A 27,983-nucleotide genomic window follows, 5' to 3' on the forward strand; every position below is an offset into this window, starting at 1 on the left:
CGTAGGCCTTGGTCAAATAAAAGTTTTTATCCTTATTTAGAGTAATTTTCGCAATTTGATTGGCTGATATTGTCCTAATAAATTTCAGTACATTTTTTTATTATGTCAATAGGAATTATCTCCCTTATTTATTACGATTTTTATATTTATGATTAATAATTACATATCCATAGTATTTACGCAGATGCCCGGGATCAACGTACCATTATTTTAGCAATTGTGATCACTAAAATATCAACATCCGGTTGGCAAATTATTGTATTTTGGTTTTGCAGAACGGACTCCTGATTTCAGTAATTTATGCCTTGTAAAGGTTTGCACTTAAGTGTATGTATTGCATATATCTGCTAATATATTTGTTTAATGCCTAATGATGTTATGATAGAAAAATGTCCTAAAACACATGGAATATCTGAATGAATATTTCAGCGATCTTTACCGATCGATTATTGTACAAATCATTACAAGGAAAAATAATAACTGTATACATGTAATTAAATATATGTATAGACAATACATTCAGTGAAATAAGGAAAGATATGAAATGAGCATTATGTACATATGTGTATAGGTAGAGGCAGGGGTGTCCTGCTTTCTATTGTATAAAGCACCTTAAATTTTTAGTAGATTTTAGTTGTGTACAGTAAATCTTATAAACAAATATTGATAGGGCCTAGATATTTTTACCTTTTAATTGCGTAAATTATTTTATCTGTCCTTAAATATTTTAGATTTTCATCCGTGTACAGTGAATCTAAATTTTTTTAGTTATTTGGGGAAAATTTTTAATGTATAAGTTTTAATTAACTCCTGTCTGGATAATATCCGTTGAGGAGGTGTTCCATTTGATTGATGTTGGGTAATATTGTCCGGCTATCTTGATATATATTGCGGACTGCAACAACCTATTCTTGCAGTGTTGGATCTGCTGTTCTTTTCCCTTTCATCTTGGATTGACCTGTTGGTTGAGGTAGGTACGAAATGTCTGGCCGTTCGTGTAAGGCAAAGCTAAGGCAGTAGTCTTGATCAGGTTGGGAACAAACCCCCTGTATGGTGATTATACCTGTATAGAGGAATAATCCTTCTATAGAGGACTGGATTTAAATCAAAATAGGGCAGTAGGACATTTTCTACTTATTATGGCAGTAACCTGGAACAGTTGATGCACCAATTCATGTACTTAATTTAATATGCACATGCCCAGTTTGCTGCTTATCTGACTAAATATACAATCTATTGTTCACCATGATTGAAACCTGTGATGATCAGGTAAATTCCACTCACTTATGCCTCACTGAACAGAATTTCTATTGTTAGATTTAACATGAAATTTAAAGGTCAACTATTCCTTTTGTTGTTGATCAGGTGTTCAGATAGGTATACAATAGATTGCAAGTTTTGTCACTTTAGCAGAAAACTGGTCACCCCAATTTGTAGCAAAGTGCATATGTTGATGCAAATAATGCTAGAGATTATAGCCAATATAACTAGAAAATGCCATTCTGCCCTAATTTGCTTTAAATCCAGAGTAAACAAAAATACTCCTCTATAGAGGGATAATTTTATCCCTCTAAAGAAGGATTATCCCTCTATACAGGTATAATCACCATACAGGGGGTTTGTTCCCAACCTGTTGATGTGGCATGGATGTTTGCGCAGTATTCAATTGTGTGCGAAGTAGGTCGGGCCATCAATGTCAAAACCCTCTGTGAAGTCTATCCTACAATGCTTACTTCTAGGTTTGCACGGCATATAGAAGTATAGTCTGTGGGATGGCCCGAGCTTGTCTGGCAAAACAGCCTTTGGACATCAGAGTAATCTTGAACTAATAGAAGTAATGGCAATGGCATGCCTTCTGGGAGTTTTATGGACTAGTGACAATGTCTTCTTGATGTTGACTACCTCTGGTTCTCCACAATATTTGGTTGGTGTAAGTGGTTTACTAATAACTGTATCCCTAGCTTGCGTCTGACAGATGTTATCTACATTGTATGTTTGTACTGGTGGCTGTTACAGGAGAAGCAGTGGAAGCATCCACTGGGTGAAATGCTCAGCATTTTGTCTCCTTGTAGATGGAGGCTTGTGTTTCTTTTGAAGGGCCGGCTTATAGGGATCATTTAGTGGCTGGTCATTAGCCTCGATCAAGGTGACTTAAAATCATATAATGTTCACATGTTTGAGGTGTCAAGATGGACAATTTCAATTCAGGGACAAACGGAAAAAATTAGTCTGTAATTTCAATGACCACTCATATTGTTTATCTCATATTCTGAAAATAGGTGCAAGTCATTAAGGTGCCAAACAACTTGCAAGCCTGAAAAACAACAGATATGGATAGCAACAAAAATATACAATCTTTGAAGACAACCATAGGCTTATTTTCATTTTGTTCATTTGTATACATGTATATACTGAGCCAAAAAAGTTTAGCAACACATTGGTTCAATTTTGTTTGTTGTTTCTGCCAAAAAAATTGATTTCAACACCATTGATATAATCCTAAGGTCTACCTGTAATTTTAAACAGTCATACTTTTTCTGGGTGATTGATTTCAACACAAAAATGTTAGAAAAAATTGCATGGGGTTCAACCAGGCCTGCCTGAAATTGACCGTCAGAAAGCTCTTGGAATGGTTGATGCAGAAATCAGTATTGCAGACATCGCAGCTCAATTTAATGTGCATATGTCAACAGTTTAGAGGCAAACAAACAGATATCAACAAATTGCAACTGCACAGGATATGTCGGGATCTGGTGCATATGTTGATGCAATTCGAGTGATAAACATGAATGTCATAATTCCATTTTATTATTGTATTATAAATTGTTATGATTTTGTAATTAAATAAAATTTTATAATTTTGTTGCAAACTTTTTTGGCTCAGTATATAAATTCATGACAGTTGCCAACTGCCTCAGTGTATGGCAGCTTGTCTCAGTTTGCTTTTCTCAAGTGTTGATGGTTGTTCTTTGTTCCCCATAAAAAAAATAAGAATTACAATTTAGTGTTTACTGCTTCACCATTTGGCAAGTGATATTAAGTAGTAAGAGTAAAGACTGATCTACTGTGAAAAATATGCCCAAATAGCATTAATAGTGTGACATGTCTTCCTTCAGACTGTTGTCTTGTGAATTACAACCATAAAAATACAACTTAACATGTCAATGTAGAAGTACAAATCAGGGTTAATTTTCATATCACATTTAAAAATATGATTCGCATGTTTACATTTTTTTTCTAAAACATTTACTCACTTTTGGATATATGTAGTTTAGAATTTGAGATATATTTTTGGGGTTTGTGTTCTTAATGACTTACCTAAGTTTGCAACATTTTATTTTGCTTGAACAGAGGCGGATTTAGAGGGTTTCTCAGCCCCCCCCCTTTTGTTGGAAAAATTTGGTTGATTATATAGGAAATCAATGAAGTATGACTTGAGCAGGCCCCTCTTCGGCAGTCAGTTGGACCCCTTATGAAAATTTCTGGATCCGCCACTGTTTAATGTACAAAAATAATTAAGGAGTAAGTTAAAAAGACCAAAACTCAATTCACACACCCTTGATTTACTCTTAGATTGCTTAGTTTCATATTGTATGTTGATAAATAAAAGCAACAGTAGTATACCAGTGTTTAAAGTCATATGAAACGAGTGACTGGTGAAAAATAATGTTTATCCAATTCTTGAACCAATGCATGTATATACATGTACATTTATCATAAACTTAATAGTCTTCTGTTTAAGATTTTATAATTTTTAACGCAAACATATCTTATAATCGTCAATTTTTTTTCTCTCTGTCTGATATGAAGTAAAAATATGGCAACGACTTAATTGTCGTGATTTGATGCCGTAGTATACCATGTTTACCGATTGTCACCTTATAACAATCAATAAAGAAGCATGGATATTGAGCATGTGTATAACATGTACAATCAGATAATAGTTTAATTTAATGACAGATCCACGCGTATGCGATCACTGGATTTTTACGCTAAGGTCACTTGCATATAAGGAAAATATGTCGGCGAATTGCTTCCTGGAAGTAAGCAATTAAAAAAAAGCAAACTTCTTTTAAATGTAGACAAATTAACATGCTGATAACAGTTAACACAGTGGATTGAAAACATTTAACAGTTTAGATTTATCTCAGATAACAGTAAAAAAAACACCTTATGAAAGGTCAAAACAGGTAAACATCATAAAAAGGTATTGCCCCCGACCACCCCCCCCCCCCCCCATTAACGTTAATCATGATATTCTTTTTTAGTTTAAGAATATTATGATCATTAAATTGATTTCAATTAAATGTATGCACATTTAAATTCCTTTCTTTAAATATATTATTCTGTTAATCACTGACCCTGCCAAATAAAGTTGTTGTTATGTTATGAATGAAAAAGAACAGATAATTGATGAAATCAACGTCAACCAATCAGGTCGAAATTTCAAGAAATGCGGAACAACTTGTGCCAGAGACAAGTCAGACCAATTGTTATTATAGATTTGCTTAGGGTCTCATAAAATTTTAGACTAACACATTAATTATTTTTTTAATTATATCTGGGCCTTTAAACTTTTTCCTTTATGGCTCATTTTAAAGAAAACATAAATCTTTCAAGCAGTGTAAAGCCCAAGATTTTTTTACCAACTGTTTTATAATCACAGGTCATTTTATTCCAAATTTGGTTTGGAGTAGGGTGAAGGTTTGGGTCATTTACATTTACTACATGTATAGGCAGGTCAATTACACCTAACTTTTGGTCCCTGTAGTAGTAAACATTTGTGTCTCATAACTTTTGTACTGTAGAACCTATTCTCAGTGTTCCTTCCAGGGAAGCAAGTCAATTCATACTATTACTCGTACTACGTCAACTTGTACCACTAAAAGTAAACTGGTACCAGGCCAACGTTACGTTAACTACCAACTAGAACAACTGCAATCATTGCGAATTTGTACCACTGTAGACTCACCATTAAAAATATACATTGATGTATGCATTGCTATTGAAAACCTCGATAAAATATTAACTAATTTGCCTTAATAATCAATTCACTAAATAAACATAAATGTACAATATACGAATGTTACATGTTTGTTCTTTCAAATCTTAAAAAAAAATTGAAGCAACACTGCCACAGTTTTTAAAAATTATGTTTGCCATGGTTTTTGGTTAACTGCCTACAGTGCTTACAGTGCTTTGATTGTTTATGTAATTTGGTCTGAATCAGATACTTAAAGAAAATGTCAACTTTGGTTGTGTTCATTGACCTTTGATTCCACTTAATACAGGAGTCATTTTTAATGTTCAGTTTTTGTGGTTTGGAATAAATCTCAGATACAAATGTACTATAAACAATAGGGCAACTGTATTTAGTGACAGGTATGATTGTTAGATTATTTATCTGTATAATTATTAAATAAATAGAAATTCTCGGACTTTGACCTTATTTTCATGTTTCATTAGTCGATTTCAGTAAAAACCTTAATCTTAAAAAAAGGAAAACAAACACTTTACAAATTTAATGCATCTGAAATGAACTGTTGTTTCTTGGGTGTGTTAAGTTGTTAAAACAATCAAAATTTGAGTCTAAACTGCTTTGGTAGAAAAAATTTAAAAAATATATAGGTTAAGTAGTTTAGACATTTGTTCATCTTAAATTGGTTTATAGTTTAGATAAACAAATCCACTTGATCGAAATCTGAATGAATTGTGCACCTGCATGTGTCACATAATACATAACACATATTGTATAATTTGTGTAACTAATATATAGTTAGGTTCAGCTGAATAAATGTTTTGGTGTGATGGTTAGGAACATATTGCATGAGTACACAATAAAATAACACAAATACAGAACTTCAAAGAAAATTCAAAACGGAGAGTCCCTTTAAAATGTCAAAATCAAAAGCTCAAACACATTTAACTATGGTTACTCAGCTTGTAGGAGTTATAAGATTTGGATATATATGCGTATTCAGTTCTCTGTTAGGCACTTAATTAGTTAAAGTTGATGTGATAAGGTTGCTGATTGAATGAATAGAAACGTATCTATCTGAAAATACCAGTTATCAGATTTATATTTTTCCTCACTATAGTCAAAGATGCATTAGATATTTGGCAAGTCTATTAATTTTTCAATGAAACAGCGTTAACATGTCCAAAAAATATATACTTGTAATAGGGTATGTATATTTGCTTTCAAAATGTATGAAAAAGGTTTGTTAATCGAAGTCTCAGCTGCTCGTTTCTACCACAAAAAGGGTCGGATAGTTCAAGAAGATTCGGGTTTATGGATTACGGCCTATACTAGTAAATTATTTTTAGTCTGAAGCGGTCATTTTGATCTGGACATCATCTGAAAAGTCTGAGCAATAAATTAATAAGCCATTTGCAGTGTTGCAGTTAATTTTTCCTTCTCCACTGCGGTAAATTTAGTACTGTTCACAAAGTCATTTTTGGTCAATTCAGTTTTACGTAGTAGTGGTAGATAATTCAGTAAATTGTTGATGTGTATTGGTATATAACAACTACTGAACAGTCTGAACATGAACTGAACAGTCAGAACATGGACTGAACATGGACTGAACAGTCTGAACATGGACTGAACAGTCTGAACATGGACTGAAGTCTAACATGGACTGAACAGTCTGAACATGGACTGAACAAATCTTTATTGACTGCTACGGCACTGTCCACTGCAAGGGATAATATAAAAAAAGATGTGGTATGATTGCCAATGAGACAACTGTCCACACGAGACCAAAAATGACACAGAAATTAACAACTGAATACTAATTATAATAAGACTGAAAATTAACTAAATGACGTAAATGTTTATTTTTCAATCTTTTAAGTAGCTGTTCAGCTCTAAGTTAATATTGTTTCAGATCAAAATTGAAACTAATGATGTCGAAGTCTGCACATACGTAAAATTTGTTCTACACAGAAAGAAAAAAGCAAAAAGTAAAATCACAAAAATAATGAAATCCGAGGAAAATTCAAAACTATTAATGGAAACATGCTCCAACCAAATGATACGCCATTTCCTAGCTATTAGATTGTGTGGGAACAGTGATGTTTCTAAGTTTTTTTTTGTGCGTCTTTTTTATGTTCATGATTTTACTTTGACCAGTTTCAAATTACTATTTTGATAATTAAAAAATCAATTGAAACATATCTGCTTGACCATGTTCAATATATTTATCAACTTATTTTGAATGTGGTCTTATTTCGATAATAAAATGAATAAACAAACTGTTTTGATTATAAATATATATGCTAATTAAGGTATTGATGTAAATTCTGGAAATTGGAACTTTCAATTTTTAAGTGTGACGGTCATATATGGTTGTCTTATCTTGTTTATAAACTTTTGATAATCGTATTGTATACAAAAAGGCATTTAGACTCGAATGTAGATGATATGGCAATCTAGCATACTAACAAAATAAGAAAGTATTTGAAATATCTAAATTCATTTCTTAAATCATTAAATGTAAATTAATAACAGGTTTTTATGTAATATTTGTTAAATTTGGTATTTTGGCACAATACCTATAATCCTTTTTTTTTTGTTTGTATTCAGGTGTTACCATGTTTTACTGATTGGTGATTGGTTGGTGTTTGAATCGCAGTATTATTACACAATTTGTATCTACGTTGACTATTGAACATCATTGGAAGGTAAGCAGTGATTTGCATTTGATAGCTTTTATTGTTTTGCTTTAATTTTGGTTGAGAATACTTTATTTTTAACTTCTTTGTTTCATTTTCTTTTCATTTGTTGCATGTGTAATTGATATGTGCTTGCGTGATATTATAATTTCAGTATATTTTAGTTTCCCCAATAAAAAGTTTGTAATTTCAGAATAAGATATATCTTTTTTTTTAATTAAATTGCCCCAACATGTTTTGTAAGTATAATAGAATAGACAAAGATTTATCGTTGGCAGTATTACCTTACTTTAATAAACAAATCACTGCATAATGTTCTTATAGTAATTAATACGAGACCATTGTTGAAAATTTTATGTTTTATTGCATGGTCTTTAATGTACTAATATTGACATATTTTCCAGTCTTAATACACGGTACATGAACCTGCACTATATACATCCAATATATCTTTTATTTCAAACAATACAGATTAATACACTGCGCTCTGATTTAAATAAATACAATACAAACTACTTGACTTTATTATTAAAAACTAATTTGTTTATTTTACGAACGTGTTTTTGTCATTCCGATGGTAGCACACTTTGTGGCTATTCTTTCTTGTAGATGTTTACTTTCAATCGTGAAGCAGACTTCGTGCAGGTGTTTTTAATGATGACTGAAAAGGGGTAGAAATACCCTTTAACGTCGGTGTCCGATGACGTCATTTAATAAACGAATTATACCGTGTTTGGTGAGTATCTAATAAATAAAAGGTGTTTAAGAAAATTTACAATTGACAGTAGGACCGTTTGGAATATAGTTTTATGTACTTAATTTACCATTGTAGCAGCAACAGGGTATTGGATATCTAATCTTCAAGTTTATTGATACGATAAATCAGAGTTGTATTTCCAATAAAAAAAAAAGTGTGTCATTATGGTTGTTTTAATTGCTAAGCATAATTTACAACAAAAATCTTTAAAGTAATCTGAATTGCCAACTGCAAATAAAAGGAAATATAATCTCAACTATGAACAATTAAACGGATACAGTATTGCAAGTCAACACCTCTGTATGCGAAAATATCTGTCCCTTTTAAACCAGCATTCCATTGTTTTTTCTGTAGAAGTCCAAATTTCAGGAATTATGAACATTATTGTTTGTGAATTTGTTTGGTTTCTTCAGTTCAAGAGTATGTCACGTTACTAGAGTAATTCTGAGTTAATTGTTTCGTCTATTCGCATTGCATTATTATTGAGCGCAGATTCGTAAAATAACCAAGATAGTAGGGATCAAATACTTATTACTTCAAATACTACAGAATTTTAAAATATTATAATATCCCTGATTTTGCAAGTTACAGAGAGAAAATCAAACATAATAGATATAGGGAGATGTGGTGTGAGTGCCAATGAGACAACTGTCCATCCAAATAACAATTTATAAAAGTAAACCATTATAGGTCAATGTACGGCCTTCAACACGGAGCCTTGGCTCACACCGAAAACAAGATATAAAGGGCCCAAAGTTACTAGTGTAAAACCATTCAAACGGTCTAATAAGCATATATATATATATATATATAGAACAGGAGCAATGGGTCTCCCCATTGAGAACAGGTCTCACAAACGCGTCTTTTGTACAGTGGATATTCGTCATTTCTAGGATTTTTAATCTAGCGGCGAAGTCGAATGGTCCTTTAGGTTTGCACTCCGTCTGTCAGTCTGGCGAATCAGTTTTTCCATTTTTTTATCATGCTTAGATATATTTATTTGATATTTGGTTTATTGTTTTACTTTGACATGTTACAGATTAAGTTCAAATTTTGTTCCGGTCTGATGATTATGTGCAGAGTTATGGTCCTTCAAATAATCAGTTTTCCACACTTTTTTCAGCATGTTTGAAGATATTGATTTGGTAATTTGTATATAGTTGCAACATGACTTATTACAGATCAAGTTCGAATGTTATTCCAATACAATAAATTTTTAATCGGAAGGGGACCATGTAATACTCTCAGAATGCTTGTTACTTTTAAGCTAAGTACTTATAACTGCTTATGTGTTATATTGAGAATGATTGTTTATGTCGTGCTTATAATTGCTGAATGTTGTTGTTTGCTTTTTTATATAATAAAGACACTACTAATATATTAATTATATATTTTAGTAGATACAGTCAAATAAAAAAGATATGTCTCTGCTTTATTTTTTACAGAGAACGAAGTATGAAAAGACCCATTTGTGGTACCCAATTTGCTAAATGGTGATTTTACTAATATTAAAATATATTCATAATATTATGTAAAATTAACGGAAGGAAAAATAAGAGGACAGCAAGGGCTAATCACAAATTAGTAGACAAATCAGACAAAAAGAAAACCAGTGTCCACAAAACATTACAAATTAAATAAAGATCTGAGAAACACATATTCTAGCAAAAATGTCAAGTGATATATAGTGGCTATGACAGAAAGCAATTCAATGTCAACTTAGACAAATCTATTTCTCAACGGTCAGCAGTCATGCCATATCTCTTTGTTGATTAACTTTTGTAGAAACAAGTAAGCATATGCGAATGCGTTTGGGTTTATGCAGTTAATCTGTTTATTAATTAATTTGCATGTATGTTTTACAAAGATAAATGTCACCATCTAGTAAAATGTATCCTCGATACACATCTACATAATATTTGTACATTAATCAATGATTTCTTCGATTTTATCTCCATGTGTATCTACGTAACTAGTGTATAAACAATATATGACAAAGGTAAATTCACCTTGTAAGTATCTTATTTAAATAGGCTGGTAATTATGTAGATACTGTACTGAGTATATTAAGTAATGTATGATATATCATACGTTTTTAAAGGCATGAAAGGACTATTGTTTTATCTTTAAAAACTTCATCGTGTGGTAAGTCTTTGAGTGCATTTAAATATGATTAAAATAAACTTATGGATTCATTACTATTGATAATATCAAAGTTCAATGAAAGCATCAATGGAAACCATGTTATTGATGAAAGTTAAAACGATGTGTTTTTCTTAGAAATCCAATATTCTTTAGCAGATTGTAATTTAAAATATATAAATCTATAATTAAGCTGCATGCTCGAACTTGATAATAATGATTCACATATATGTTTCAGGAAATGGATTGTGTGTATGTGTCTGATTTTCTTTCTCTTCCTCTTCTTCAATTGTTATATTGCATTTAAAATTGTGATTATGATATAACGGATGTGACAGTATAATAGCTAGCTAACATTTTTATCGTATTAGGGCATTCCTATTTTATTTTAGCAAAACACACTTCTTGTATAAATATCTTTTTAGAAGATGATTGTGTCTGCATGTCGTTATTTCTTAACCTACCTATACGAGTTAAACTTTTGTGCATTTTCAAAATTTGTATTATTAACTATATAATAAAAAAAAGTAAAATCATAAAAATACTGGACTCAAAGGAAAATTCAAAACGGAAAGCTCAAAATCATGACTGATGGAATAAAGGATATATTCATGTAAAGCATTTATAATACACATACATGCTTTATGATAGACGTAAAGTGAAGCAGACACGCATTATTTTGTTTTGCAAAGTCGAAAATACATTGAGTTCAAGGTTTAGTTTGACCCAAAGTCGTGCATGCTACTTTTTTTCAAATATATGATACCGACTTATAAATAATAGTACCTGTAGCTTTGTTTGGCATGTTTATCATCGCTTTTTGTGAAATTTCGTTGCCTATTTAAATACCATGAAGCGCTAAAAGTGCTTGACCTTTTTTATCATCAGGGTAAATAATCCATGTTCTCGAAACAAGGCGAAAATGGAAAAAGATAAAGAACAGACGGTTTATATCATAAATCAAGGCGATGGAATGGACTCTGTACAAGTTTGGCAGGCCTATGCCATGTGTGCACTGAGCATCATGTTAATGCTGGCAATCAGATCAGTTGTGACAAAGTTTGGTAAACCGAAAACTTTAAAAGATGGTGTGTCCTTTTGGAAATGGAGAAATATTCTTATTTCCTGGATCCATGCTGTCATTGTTGGTACATGGGACTTTTTATGGCAAGTATTAATCTTCATATAAAAATTCGTGCTAAGCTATATTAACCCTGGAAAATTCAAGTGAAATGCTTTTTTCATAATTTGTAACTGATAGAATTGGAATATTTTATATATTCTTTGAAGTCGCAGTTTTTTTTATATTTTATGTAACCTAGCACCTAATTAGATATTTTAGACACATACAATCACATTATACTTACTGTTTGAATGAAATTCAGGGTTCCGTTCAAAGTTAGAGCATTTCGTATACGGTTATATTTACCTTTAAAAAATCGTCTCATTGTGTGCTTTGAATTTTGATATAAATAGCTTACAAGATATTAAAAGTACTTGTTACTTCGCTTTAAACAGCATTTGATTTAGTCTTTTTATTAGTGGTCATTGGCTTTCAACTAGCTATCAGTAACTGCTAGTATTCTCACATCTTTACTTTGTATTTTTTTTGTTGTGTGATGTATAGGTACACTAACACGCCCGGTAGGTGTTTTCGTTGCCTGTTTTCTGCTTTGTATCGATCTGATGAGTTAATCCCTTTCAACTGATTTTCATACGATCGGCGTCGTCCTCGTCCGAAGACATTTGGATTCCAGAAAATAACTTCAGTAAAGGTGTATGGATCTTTATCAAATTGTACCACAAGCTTCTATACCACAAAGGAAGGTTGGTTTGATTTTAGAGGTAATAAGTTTTCCTCTTAAAGTGAGTTAAGTAGATACTATATTTGCAATATCAAAATCAACTATGTTTGATTCATGTAATGAGTGTAAGGCATTGTAAGCTGTGCATTGACGTCTGACAGTGTCCATCTGACCTTGATGTCATTTCTATTTTCATTGATAATGTGAAGTCTTTGTAATGCTACTATTTTATCTTAAGGACTATCAACCATGGTGAATAAAGCAGGCGGGACATTTCAACGTGTGTACTCTTGTAACGATTTTATATCCAAGTAGTAACTGACCTTGGTATCCTATCTTTGTGTTAAGCCAGGTCAATTTTAAACATATTGTGTAATAATTGGTTATATTTTGTTCAAGGACTCCGGAATTTGTTTAGCAACTCTATTGGATACAAGCTTATTCATTCACAGAATTATGATAGATCAGTTCCAATAATTCATTGTTTTGCTGTTTTAGAAACTATAGGAAAAGTAAAATCACAAAAAATATCGAACTCAGGAAAATTCAAAACGGAAAGTCTCTAATCAAATGCCAAAACCGAAAGCTCAAAACACACCAAATACATTAAACGAATGGATAACAACTGTCATATTCCTGACTTGGTACAGACATTTCTTATGTAGAAAACGGTGGATTGGACCTGGTTTATAACATTCAGTATTTATTTTTATTTTTGTTTCATATTTTGTGTTTTCTTTACAGACAATATTTATTATTATTACTATTCGTTTTCTTTCTCATTTGTTGAAAAGGTTAGATCGGTATGTTTGGTTAGAATAAGTTTACCATGTGTTTTCTTTCTTATACGGAACCACTGTTATATGTCGTTTCATGTCTATTGTACGAAATTGCATGAATTGCATTACGATAAAACGACAATGAAAGGACGTTATATTGATTATCTATTATTTATGTTTTCTATACCATTTGAATGACTAATTGATAAATGTAAAGAATTAATTAAATTACATTGAAATTGGTTCTTTTTTTGTGTGTGTGCATAAAACCACCGGTCTATAGGAATATGATATAAGTGGACAAAATCAATCGTAGCTTTTCCCAACATTGTTATGCCATATTTACATGTCTATGTTTTTTTTTTGTGTTTAAGTATGTTATGGTTTTTTTCTTTGCAGTTTATGGTGGTATCCTGATCTCTTCCAGGATCCAGTGTTTTATATTAACAACGTTATGTACCTGATGGTACCCTTTTCTATCGGTATTTATTCTTTTTCCTTAAGTTTATAAATAATATTGAACGTCACATTATTTTAAAAACTTATTTATTTTCACAGGCACTGGTCTCCAAAAAAAAATCTAATATAATATAACACAAAGGTATATAGGATTTTGTTAAAAGACAAGTGTTTGTGGTTATTTTGTAATATTTTGTACTACAGTACTGTTGAAATTACACTCAAAATGTACGTGTTAAAATTCTTCGGGGTTCGAGCTTTAGAAATGACCGAGTTTTTATTGGAACATTTTATCAAATAGTTTTTTATTGTTGTTTGCTTAAGGTCCAGTTAAAATATTACACACATAATCAAGACACTAACAGATTTACAAGAAATCAAATAGCATGAAAAAGGTAGAATCGGGAAAGTGTGTCGAATGGTAAATATCAACTGTTACTGAATTTTGAGTGGGACAGAAATTTGCCATAAAGCAGGACATATATAATATGTGAACACATAATTATTTAGTATGCACAGAGCGTGGAATTGTTTCTTTATGAGGCAATGAATTTAACATTCGAATTTCGATTGACTATACTGTGTTTTTATATGCATATTTCCTGCACAATGAAACAGACAATTAGAGATACTTGGTTCAATTTCCATACCCCATGATTTCCTCGGATCCTTTTGATGAAGCAATTTTCTCTATCAAAAGTTAATCTGTATCCAGGAAGTCTTGATGAAACAAGAATAACAGGCTCCAGTTTTTGAAATCGTTTAACAATTTTTGAATGTTTTTAATTTTTTTGGAGAAAAAACACGAAATTGCTACCAAACGAGTCCTTCTTTTTAATAATTTTATGCTGATATTTAACATACATAAAGAAGTTCTTCTTAATATACTTGTCACGTGATAATATAATACAATAGTAAGTTTTCTATAAATAGTAAAATTACAAAAATGCGGAAATCTGAGGAGAACCAAAACGGAAAGTCCCTAATCAAATGGCAAAATCAAAAGCCCAAACACATCAAACGAATGGATAACAACTGTCATATTCCTGACAGGCGTTTTCTTATTAAGAAATTCGTGGATTAAAACTGGTCTTATAGCTAAACACTTTAATTGTATGACAGTCGCATAAAAATCCATTATATTGACAACGATATGTGAACAAAACAAACGCACATAATAGGTAAACATGTCAAAATAGGGGTACAACAGTCAACATTGTGTTATAATCTTAATCAATATAAAAACAAACAAATATTAACAAAGAAACAAAACATACCATATAGGCAAAACACTTAAGCACAAAATGAAAGACCATAAAAAAAAATTACCATAGCACAATGACGGGATGTACAAATACCGAGCCACGTCAAATGGAAATCATAAAAAAACTCTAATCAGTAAAATAATACTAGTATTCAAAAGGACATACATATAATAAAGATTACTGTAAGACATTATTTAGATGATAAACCATGTCAGTTACCAGAATCTATACTTCAAAACCATCGTGTATTATTTGTGAAGTTGATATAAAATTTATTAACAAGGTTTTGGTATCTTCGATTGAATTTTTTTTTAGAAAAAGGACGAGACTCTAAAACATCTGATATTAGTGGTGAATGAACAAGATATTTAAGAAATTTATGTACATGTATTTATCTAATCTTTATGTCTGAATTGTTGTAATTTTAAAGTACCTTTTAATAAATGTAAGCTGTTCAGTCGATTTAGGTTTTTTCTGAATAAACTCTTAAAACTTTCAGACTTGCATACTTCAATACAGTCATTACCTATAATTTTATTATATATTTCAGGCTATTTTCTTTATGATCTTTATGATATGATGACAAATGAACAAAAACTCATTGACTGGGAAATTGTACTACACCATGTACTTGTAAGTTGAAACAAAATACTATTAACTTTTTAGTGAACGCGTGCACATTACTATACAAGCAACACTCAACCACCTAAAGGTTTTTGGACAATATAACTTCTACTTGTGATTTCCGCAGTGTGCCAAAAATTTTAGAAGATATGCAGCGATACTTTCATACATACAACTTTTGGGTAGTTAGCTGCAATCACGTGGTACACATACCTTTAAAACACTGTCAAAACGTGCAGTTTATTCTATTATTTTGTTAATTTCACTGAAGTCATATACAATACACGATGGTGTTCACTGATTTGACTCCGATTGATTCTCTTATTTGATTTATAACACGTATTTTCAAATTATAAAGAGTCTAAAATAAACAATATACGAAGCACGGAATATATCATATGTATCAACATTTTATTTGTATTTTGGGCGACGCAATTTAGGTCAACATCGAGGTGACCTCCGACTGTCAACGGTCATTTAATCCGATATAAACATAAACATAAATAAATAGTGATAAAATTAACGGTACCAATTTTCTTGCACCAGATGCGCATTTCGACAATACATGTCTCTTTAGTGATCACTGGGGTAAAGCCGATGACCGTAACTGCATTCACGGTCATCCCAAGATGTCGGAAAAAAAATTAGGTCAGTTTCTGTATTGTTTGTTAAGGTGGTACCTAACACTACAGGGAGATAACTCTGTAAAATCAGCTAAACGTTTTAATGACGTTGTGTTGTAAAGGGAATATTAAGCTTCTCAATGATCAAAATTGTTGTTTGTCAAACTGCTATATAACCAGTGTAATTTTTCTGACAAAACGGTTGGTTCAAAATTTTTGAAATTTTTATATACTTGTTTTAGGGTCAAAGTAAATACTTTGTCAAAATTTTATGAAAATTAAACGAGCCAAATTAATTTTAGTGAAAGTGTTGGGTACCACCTTAAAGTGTTTCTATATCATTTTCTTTATAAAGCATACATTGATACGATGTGAATTTTTAAAGATTCACACCGAAATCACTAGTTACTAGCGATAATGTGCGTGAAACGGGAAATTCGATTTGAAAAAATCGCTAAGATGACCGTAAATTATAATCAAAATATTTTCAAGATGACCGTAACATATAACAAGGATGACCGTGATTAATAAACAGATGACCGTAACTTGTAAAGGATGACCGTAATTTGTAAAGGTTGACTGTAATTTGAAACCAGATGCTCCGCAGGGCGCAGCTTTATACGACCGCAGAGGTTGAACCCTGAACGGTTGGGGCAAGTATGGACACAACATTCAAGCTGAATACAGCTCTAAATTTGGATTGTGATTAAATAGTTGACACAGCATAGGTTTCTGACACAGAATGAATGTGGTCTAATGAACTTAAAAATTTTTTTTGCCTTTGAGCAATTCACTATGCTGTTGAATATTAATCCTCTCAAAAAAATGTTTGAAGAAATTTTCTTTTTATTTATGAAATCTGAAATGAGAAAAATTTAACCCCCCCCCCCTTTTTTTCACATCCCCCTTTCCCTTTTTCCAAAACCGATCTCTATTTCAAATTTCTAATGGAGTTTGCAACAATAACTACTCATTTAAATACATCATAAAATATTAAAATGTAAAATAAAGTGCTTGTTATCACTGAATGGTAAAGATTGTTTTAATTTATCAGTTGGTAGTAAAAGTGAATATACATTGTATATTGTATAAAACAATGATTTAAGTTGATTCAACTACTATTCTGGACAAAGAAAGATAACTCCAATTGAAAATTTCTTGCTATTGCACAATATTGTGCAATTAGATATTTCTTGCTATTGCGCAATACTGTGCAATTGAAAATATTTGCTGTTGCACAATACTGTGCAATTGAAGATTTCTTGCTATTGCGCAATACTGAGCAATTGAAAATTTCTTGCTATTGCACAATACTGTGCAATTGAAGATTTCTTGCTAATGCTGAATACTGTGCAATTGAAAATTTTTTGCTTTTGCACAATACTTAATATAATAATTTTGGATCCTGATTTAAACCAACTTGAAAACTGGGCCCATAAACAAAAATCTAAGTACATGTTTAGATTCAGCATATCAAAAAAGCCCAAGAATTCAATTTTTGTTAAAATCAAATTTAGTTTAATTTTGGACCCTTTGGACTTTAATGTAGACCAATTTGAAAACGGGACCAAAAATTAAGAATCTACATACACAGTTAGATTTGGCATATCAAAGAACCCCAATTATTCAATTTTTGATGAAATCAAACAAAATTTAATTTTGGACCCCGATTTGGACCAATTTGAAAACTGGGCCAATAATCAAAAATCTAAGTACATTTTTAGATTCAACATATTAAAGAACCCCAAGGATTCAATTTTTGTTAAAATCAAACGAAGTTTAATTTTGGACCCTTTGGACCTTAATGTAGACCAATTTGAAAACGGGACCAAAATTTAAGAATCTACATACACAGTTAGATTTAGCATATCAAAGAACCCCAATTATTCAATTTTTGATGAAATCAAACAAAGTTCAATTTGGGACCCTTTGGGCCCTTATTCCCTAAACTGTTGGGACCAAAACTCCCAAAATCAAACCCAACCTTCCTTTTATGGTCATAAACCTTGTGTTTTAATTTCATAGATTTCTATTTACTTATACTTAAGTTATGGTGCGAAAACCAAGAATAATGCTTATTTGGGCCCCTTTTTGACCCCTAATTCCTTAATTGTTGGGACCTCAACTCCCAAAATCAATCCCAACCTTCCTTTTGTGGTCATAAACCTTGTGTTAAAATTTCACTGATTTCTATTTACTTATACTAAAGTTATTGTGCGAAAACCAAGAATAATGCTTATTTGGGCCCTTTTTTGGCCCCTAATTCCTAAACTGTTGGAACCAAAACTCCCAAAATCAATCCCAACCTTCCTTTTGTGGTCATAAACCTTGTGTCAAAATTTCATAGATTTCTATTCACTTAAACTAAAGTTATAGTGAGAAAACCAAGAATAATGCTTATTTGGGCCTTTTTTGGCCCCTAATTCCTAAAATGTTGGGACCAAAACTCCCAAAATCAATCCCAAGCTTCCTTTTGTGGTCATATACCTTGTGTCAAAATTTAATCGATTTCTATTCACTTTTACTAAAGTTAGAGTGCAAAAACTAAAAGTATTCGGACGACGACGACGACGCAAGACGACGACGACGACGCCAACGTGATAGCAATATACGACGAAAAATTAAAATTTTTGCGGTCGTATAAAAAGAATGACTGTAACTTTTAAAGGTTGACCGTCAATTCTAAGAAATATCCGTATTTGTAGTCATAGTGTTTGTTGAGTTTGTCTCAATAGGGGCTTGGTTAGCTGATACAGATATGTTTCATAAATTTCTTTTTAACTATTTGCCATATTTTGGGTTCATGACAATGATAGTAAATTGCATATGTCTCGTAAACAATGAAATATTTGTTAAAACGATGTAGAAATTTTAATAAAAATTGACAGCGGTACAACGAAATGTTGAAGAAACAAGGATGTGTCCCTAGTACATGGGTGTCTCAACGACACTATCATTGTCCATGTTCAATGGACCGTGAAAATGGGATAACACTGTCATATATCATAGGGAAAATGTGTACTAAGTTTTAAGTTGATTGGACTTCCATGTTATTAAAAACTTCCTCGACCAAAAACTTTAACCTGAAACTGGACAGACGGACGGACAGACGAACGGACGAAGGGACGCACAGACGGACGAACAGACGGACGCACAGAACAGAAAACATTGGTATATCTGATATCTATCGTAGGTGGGACATAAAAAGGTGTATTTATATATATGTCATTAAAAGGAATCCCAGAAATAAAAAAAAATCTTTTGACTTGTAGTTTGAGGCTGTGCACCGCATTTTTATACGACCGCAAAATTTGAAAAATTTTTCGTCGTATATTGCTATCACGTTGGCGTCGTCTGCGTCGTCGTCGTCGTCGTCGTCGTCCGAATACTTTTAGTTTTCGCACTCTAACTTTAGTAAAAGTGAATAGAAATCAATGAAATTTTAACACAAGGTTTATGACCACAAAAGGAAGGTTTGGATTGATTTTGGGAGTTTTGGTCCCAACATTTTAGGAATTAGGGGCCAAAAAGGGCCCAAATATGCATTTTCTTGGTTTTCGCACTATAACTTTACTTTAAGTGAATAGAAATCTATGAAATTTTGACACAAGGTTTATGACCACAAAAGGAAGGTTGGGATTGATTTTGGGAGTTTTGGTTCCAACAGTTTAGGAATTAAGGGCCAAAAAAGGCCCAAATAAGCATTATTCTTGGTTTTCGCACAATAACTTTAGTATAAGTAAATAGAAATCAATGAAATTTTAACACAAGGTTTATGACCACAAAAGGAAGGTTGGGATTGATTTTTGGAGTTGAGGTCACAACAGTTTATGAATTAGGGGCCAAAAAGGGGCCCAAATAAGCATTATTTTTGGTTTTTGCACCATAACTTTAGTATAAGTAAATAGAAATCTATGAAATTTAAATACAAGGTTTATGACCATAAAAGGAAGGTTGGGTTTGATTTTGGGAGTTTTGGTCCTAACAGTTTAGGAATAAGGGGCCCAAAGGGTCCAAAATTGAACTTTGTGTGATTTCATCAAAAATTGAATAATTGCGGTTCTTTGATATGCCGAATCTAACTATGTATGTAGATTCTTAATTTTTGGTCCCGTTTTCAAATTGGTCTACATTAAGGTCCAAAGGGTCCAAAATTAAACTTAGTTTGATTTTAACAAAAATTGAATCCTTGGGGTTCTTTGATATGCTGAATTTAAAAATGTACTTAGATTTTTAATTATTGGCCTAGTTTTCAAGTTGGTCCAAATGGGGGTCCAAAATTAAACTTTGTTTGATTTCATCAAAAATTGAATAAATGGGTTCTTTGATATGCCAAATCTAACTGTGTATGTAGATTCTTAATTTTTGGTCCAGTTTTCAAATTGGTCTACATTAAGGTCCAAAGGGTCCAAAATTAAACTAAGTTTGATTTTAACAAAAATTAAATTCTTAGGCTTATTTGATATGCTTTATCTAAATATGTACTTTGATTTTTGATTATGGGCCCAGTTTTCAAGTTGGTCCAAATCAGGATTCCATATCAAGTATTGTGCAATAGCAAGAAATTTTCAATTGCACAGTATTGCACAATAGCAAGAAATGTCTAATTGCACAATATTGTGCAATAGCAATTAATTTTCAATTGGAGTTATCTTTCTTTGTATAGAATAGTAGTTGATAATATATGTTGGAAATTTGCCAGACATGACTATGATGTCATTTTCTATTTTTATTTGCCAATAACTTTATGTAAATAACTTCATTGGAAATTTGCCAATATAAAATGTTGCTGATAAAGCTTTTTTTCCTTATCTTATCTAAAATGTTTTTAGATAATGTATGTTGGACATTTGCCAGACATGACTATGATGTCATTTTCTATTTTTATTTGCCAATAACTTTATGTAAATAACTTCATTGGAAATTTGCCAATATAAAATGTTGCTGATGAAGTTTTTTTTTATTGTTTTATACAATAAACAATGTATATTCACTTTTACTACCAACCAATCTTTACCATTCAGTGATAACAAGCACTTTATTTTACATTTTAATATTTTATGATGTATTTAAAAGAGTAGTTATTGTTGCAAACTCCATTAGAAATTTGAATTGATATCAGTTTTAGAGAAAGGGAAACGGGGATGTGAAAAAAAAGGGGGGGTTTAAATTTTTCTCATTTCAGATTTCATAAATAAAAAGAAAATTTCTTCAAACATTTTTTTGAGAGATTAATATTCAACAGCATAGTGAATTGCTCAAAGGCAAAAAAAAACTTTTAAGTTCATTAGACCACATTCATTCTGTGTCAGAAACCTATGCTGTGTCAACTATTTAATTTTAGATTTAAAAAGTTTGAAGAAGAAATCTTTAATTGATTTGTAAAATCTTGACATTTGTTTTGTGTAAAAAAAAACCCATGTAATGTCAAAAATTTGATCACAATCCAAATTCAGAGCTGTATCACGCTTGAATGTTTTGTCCATACTTGCCCCAACTGTTCAGGGTTCGACCTCTGCGGTCGTATAAAGCTGCGCCCTGCGGAGCACCTGGTTTAAATTTTACTTGTAAGGTGTCATGTTATTGCTTTTTTGTTGCATGTTTTCCCCAATTGTTCATGTGCATGTCTTGTTGCAAATTCATTTTAAAAATTAAGCCCTCTACTTTAAAAAAAATATACATATGGTGAACTATGTATTTGAAGCACGTCTTATTTTCATCTACCTATACGCTCATATAAATACGTTTATACTTACACGATTAATTGTTTGATACAAAAAAGTCGTTATATAAATACGGATATTATTTGTTAGAATTGACGGTCATCCTTTTACAAATTACGGTCATCATTTACAAATTACGGTCATCTTAAAACCAATCACGGTCACCCTTGTTATGAATCACTGATTCTGTTACGGTCATCTCGATTGTGATTTACGGTCATCTGAGCGATTTTTTCAAATCGAAATTCCTGTTTCATGCACATTTCTCGGTAGTATTTAGTAATTTCCGTGTGAATCTTTTATAAATTTACATCGTATCAATGTATGTTTTGTTAAGAAAATGATATAGAACACTTAAACAGGCAATACAGATACTGACCTAATTTTTCATCCGACATCTTGGGATGACCGTGAATGCAGTTACGGTCATCAGCTTTACCCAAGTGAGTAATGCTCGTGGCCAAAATATTTGAAATCCAAAGCTTATATAAAAGATGAAGAGCTATAATCCAAAAGGTCCAAAAAGTATAGCCAAATCCGTGAAAGGAATCAGAGCTTTGCATGAGGGAGATACATTCCTTAATTTATTATAATTTCTATCATTTTGTAACAGCAAATTTTATTAACACAAAAAATCCGTATGTTCATGCCAAGTACCGAAGTACTGGCTACTGGGCTGGTGATACCCTCGGGGACTAATAGTTCACCAGCAGAGGCATCGACCAAGTGGTAGTAATAAAATTAACGGTACCAATTTTCTTGCACCAGATGCGCATTTCGACAATACATGTCTCTTCAGTGATGCTCGTGTCCAAAATACTTGAAATCCAAAGCTTATATAGTGAATTGTTCTAGGTCTGTTTGATTTTAAACATATGTTAATAATTGTTTTGCCTCTATGAGAATGAGATTTTGTAGAAAAAAATCAGTTAACCAAATGAATTGCCCTTGTTTTACTTCAAAATGATGACATTCTTTTCTTAGAAATGCTGAACCCACTTATTTTCTGCGCAACCCATCTCCAGTTCAGGTGTTTAATTGAAATTCACATAAATGCGAATTTCATGTGGTCGAATTATTCTGTTGCAAGTTTCTTTGCTTATTTTGACAAAATTTAACCAAACTGGCTGTTAAAATCTAATTGCTCCCTTAGTGTGTGTACGGGTATACTTTAAGTTTTAGTATTGAAGAAATACTAAATGGGGAATCATAACATGCATGGTCAATTTAATTCCATTACCATATAAACCACATATAATACTGCACTTATACTTAAGCATCTTTTCTGACTATGATTAATTTATGTTTGAATTCAATGTTAGTAGAACGAAATGTTTATTTTTTTTTTTTATCTTTTTCAGCTTAGTACCGTGATGATCTATTCATGGACTAACAAGTTGTGTATTGCTTACAGTGTAATACTACTTACGTCGGAAATAAACAGTATATTCCTTCATCTACGAAAACTTCTACAGTTCACAAAGGTTAACTTCAATTCCTGGCTCTATCAGTTAGTAGCAATGCTGAACTTGTTTACGTTTATAACTTGTCGTCTGTTCCCTCAAAGTCGTCTGATGTTTGGTTTCTACACAGATGGACATCGTATCTCAAAAAGCTACTTTATTCTCTTATTGTTAACTTATCCAATCGGGTTTGTTATAAATATAGTTTTATTTTGGAGAATACTTAAATCAGATGTGTTGAGACGATTGAAAGGTAATGATAAACTACTGAATAAGATGGAGTAGAAATTACTACATAAGGTAATAAAACTTTCTAGTCGCAGTGTGATTTTGTAATAATAATAGTAAACATTACCAACAAGGTCAATATTTACCCATTGAGGAAAGTATGGTAATTTGCATTTAGATATATACATAACATGATTTTTTTTGTTTGATTTATGATGGATTGTTTAATTTGTATATGCCCGTTTACGGGACGTATTATGGTATACCGTTGTCCGTGCGTCCGTCCGTCGTCAACTTATCGAACAGTAACTCAAAAACGCTTTAACTAACCAATTTGAATGTTTATATCTATTGAGGTGAGCTCCCTTTCATTTTTTATAAATTTTAGATTTGACGTTTCTGAGTTCTTGGGTTTTTCATAACAAAAAGGGGGGTTTTCGTTTTTGGACAATAGTTCATAAATGATTTGAGTAGTTTTCCTTCTGACAGCTTTGGTAAATTTTTATATCTATTGACTTGAGCTTCCTTGTTTTCATTTTTATAAATTTCGGATTTTATGTTTCTTACTTATGGAGTTTTTATTCATTAAAATATGATTTTCCAGATCAGGACACTTTGGTGAATTGTTTATATCTATTGATGTAAGCTCCCTATTGATTTTCATAAATTTCGAATATGACGTCGAGATATTATTGAATTTTATTCTTGAAAATGTGACGGGCGTATCATGCGATCATAGCGTAGCTGTTTATAATTGTTTATGTTTTGCTTACGAATATATATGTGTGTAATATATTCGTACCCTGGTCAGTATTTTGAAACGGTATACAATGGTTTTGGATTTCGGGACTCGGAATTGAAACATTAATAAAGAAAAAATATATGAAACTTATAAAATAATTGAAAACAATAGACATTCGTTTGAGACCAATGCACATTTCAGTAAACCTTCAATCTTAAAACAAGTTTTTATACTATTAACAATCATTTAATTGCATTCCTAACTTCATCATGGTTATACAGTTTTACTTAACTCTAAACAATTACAGTTTAGACAGGAATGGCTAAATAACTACTTAATATGAATTGAGGATAACATAAAAGAGGGACGAAAGATACCAAAGGGACAGTCAAACTCATAAACTGTTGTGAGGTATGCTGAGATCGACAACGAACCTAATTTCAATTACTTCTTATTTGGGAGTTCATCCAAACATTTTGAATTCAAAGAGAAATTGTCCAATTTTCTGACATACGTCACTTTTAGGTTGTTTAAGATGTAGCATCTTCGTTAGCCAAGGATAACAATCCACTACCCTCCTCTTCACCCTTGGCAGATTAAGCAAACATTTGGGATAACAATGTTGTGCCATCTGTCGGTTGATTAAAGCCACTCCGAATACATTATTCTTTGCCAACGGAAACACTTGAACACTCTTCAGTGTGGAGGTGTAAACTATGGTAGCGTCTAGTTTACAAACTTTGTGAAGCAGGAAATAAATATATATATACGTTGACGTTTCAACATTTGTGCAAGAAACATACACAGGAACTTCTATTAGTTGTTTAAAAATATTTAATTCTCACTTAATATCGTCGTATGTTTTGAGGGTAAAGACTTGTTGCACAATCAGCACGTGGTAATCATTTTTACCTTGTTTTTTTAAAGACGCTTTTTATTGGATGCAACTAGTTACTACTGCAGCCTATGAAAATCATTACCCCGTGGATCCTAAATTCTCTTTTATCGCCATGGGCGGAGAGGAGGGGTGGATCGTTACCCTTGGCTTGCAAAGATGAAGATGTCATTTCATCGAATGAGAAGTGTTTTGTGATAACTGATGTCAGTCACTGTTAGTCATCTAACGACCGCCGGCCTAATGGCGAAAACAATTCAGCATCTGGACTTCGTCATAAAACTAAACAATTAGACGTGCTCAAAACACAACATCCAGTATTTTTATTGGTTGGTTTCTGAGTCGTAGTACGATAATCGTGCTTAGAAGTTTTATAACCGTTGATGCTGGAATATCATGCTGAATGTATGACATCCAATTAAGAATTGAATGCTTCTTTTTGTAAATTTATTTGGGGTGTAAAAGCTTTGACCGTAGTAAAAATGTGCACAAAGTCAACACTTTTACAACCCTTCAAAATTACTAAAGAAGCATTGAATACTTACTGTTTGTCTTTTTCTTTTTTGGCCATGGCATTGTCAGTTTATTTTCGATTTATGAGTTTGACTGTGCCTCTGGTATCTTTCGATCCTCTTTTATAATTACATTCTATCAAGTTTTTCTTTTATTTAAGAATTGAATGCTTCTTTTTGTAACTTCATTGGGGTGTAAAAGCGTTGACCGAAGTACATTTTGTATGAAGCGCAGAAGCGCTTTATTCTAAAGATGTACGCACGGTCAACGCTTTAACAACCCTATGAAGTTACAAAAAAAAGCATTCAATACTTATAATTACATTTTTTGGCTAGGATCATAAAAACACGATTTTTATAAAGTTTTTTTATTTAATTTACCTTTTTTGTGGGACCTCGTGTCAGCATGAATGATACATTTTATTGTGTAATGCAATCGATTAAGAAATATCGCGATACTGCAGTGTAGCAAATCAGAATAACGTTTTATAATAAAACATACATCTAATGTAATTATTTAACTGTACCTGTGTAGTTTATTGTGGAAGTTCGTGTCATCGTGAATGTTGCATTTCAGATTGACTCGAGAATGCTGTTAGCCAATCAAAATAACGTATTCTAATGAACCATACATGTTATGTATTATTGTCAATTAATCGCAATTGTTCTTGTATTCTGTCAATGTGTAAACAAGCAGATATTATTTTAAATTGAATTACTTACTTTGTAATTTCTGTAAAATAATACGGACGACATTTCTTATAATCTGGTGTATGTATTTTCAAGTTGTTGGTCGTCCTTTGAACAACAATTGCCTACATCCTTTTTATTTGAACTTTCGGTGGATGGTTGTTGCTGTCTATCGTACCACCTCTCTTATATAATGTAATTTAACATTTTCATAGATCTTTGTGAAATGAAGAGTTCATTAAATACTTTTATTGGATATTTCTAGTGTAAAATTACCAATTCCTGCAACATTAATCTTTTACTTGCTTTTAGATTCTAAAAGACGTATAGAATTAAAATTATGTATATGACCATAAAATTGAAATAATTTACATGAAGAAAATAATATAAATACTTCCAGCTTTTGCAAAATCAGAAACAAGTCTATTACATTAAGTTTATAAGCAAAATTGTTTTATTTTACTATTGCCATTATTTGTGTGCTTGTATATATACATTTTCAGTTATAAAATTAACCTGTTGTTAAGAAACAAATGAAAGAACTTTTATTAATATTAGTTAACAATACTGTAAACCAACTTATTTTCGCGGATAATTTATTTCGCGTTATATCAAATCTAGTCCATTTCGTGTTATACCAATTCTAGTCGAATTCGCGGCTTTTAAGATTTGCGGTTTTCTTATTTACTTGATGTAGATTAATAAAGATTTACTTATTCGCGACGATTTATGTTCGCGTTATTTTTCTCCTCGCGAAAGTCGCGAAAATAAATCGCTCACGAAAATAAGTTGGTTTACAGTACTTGCAAAATCTTCATAATAAAACATTTGAAATATCACAGAAATCATCCTCTGCAGGCAGAGACGCCTTTCAATCAAAAGTAGGCTTTTATGTCATATATCATTAGGAAATTTCCACCGGAAGTCTCTGTAAGCGTGATCTATAATGAAAATCAATTTTTCTTGGTGTGTATTACTGAAGTTATTTCACTTGACTGGGCGGAGTCTAGCCGGTTAGTTCATAATAAACCAGTCCATCTTAACATAGGTGTTTTAGGATAAACTCATCAATAAAGTGTGCAATCATTGTTTTGTATATTCATTTGATGATACTGATAGTTGATTAGAAATCAGTAATAATTATAACGGCAATCATCCTTATCACACACATCTTCAAATAGACTGTCCTTATGCAAATTAAAACATAAACTCCGCCCGATCAGTTGAAATAACATTGGTAATAACCATATTTTACTTGGCAGTCTATATCTAGACTATAATGAGTTGTGTTAGTATGTCTGAATCATTGTGTTCACCGATATATTTTTGTGCATATTTTTTTATACCTACATGTAACTGTTATTTTGAAATACTTAGTGATGCACTGTTTTTTTTACATCAAGAATTATTGTATATTTATTAATACTAATAAACATTGTTTAACGTCAACTAACTTAATATGTGTATATTCAGAAAAAATAATTCCGGATATACATTAGAAAGTGTGTAATTCGCATAACTTTGTTAGCTAACGTATTGTATTTGTAAAATATTTTTTTTCCTGAAATAGGTTTTATGATTAAAAGATTAGAACTTCAT

The 27,983-nt window shown here is 31.7% G+C and overlaps 1 protein-coding gene across 1 annotated transcript; it reads left to right on the top strand.

Annotated features, from left to right (window-relative positions):
- The first annotated feature begins 232 nt into the window (after positions 1-232).
- LOC143064121 (TLC domain-containing protein 2-like) lies at positions 233-27,982 on the top strand. Its single transcript, XM_076236708.1, has 8 exons — positions 233-327; positions 7,589-7,686; positions 8,287-8,413; positions 9,558-9,927; positions 11,465-11,743; positions 13,560-13,642; positions 15,435-15,517; positions 23,216-27,982. Exons 4-8 carry the CDS (start codon positions 9,770-9,772, stop codon positions 23,600-23,602), a joined length of 990 nt encoding a protein of 329 aa, XP_076092823.1. The 5' UTR covers positions 233-327; positions 7,589-7,686; positions 8,287-8,413; positions 9,558-9,769; the 3' UTR covers positions 23,603-27,982.
- The last annotated feature ends 1 nt before the right edge of the window (position 27,983 follows it).

Source organism: Mytilus galloprovincialis, chromosome 2, assembly GCF_965363235.1.
Source record: "Mytilus galloprovincialis chromosome 2, xbMytGall1.hap1.1, whole genome shotgun sequence".
In the NCBI taxonomy this organism is placed as follows: domain Eukaryota; kingdom Metazoa; phylum Mollusca; class Bivalvia; order Mytilida; family Mytilidae; genus Mytilus; species Mytilus galloprovincialis.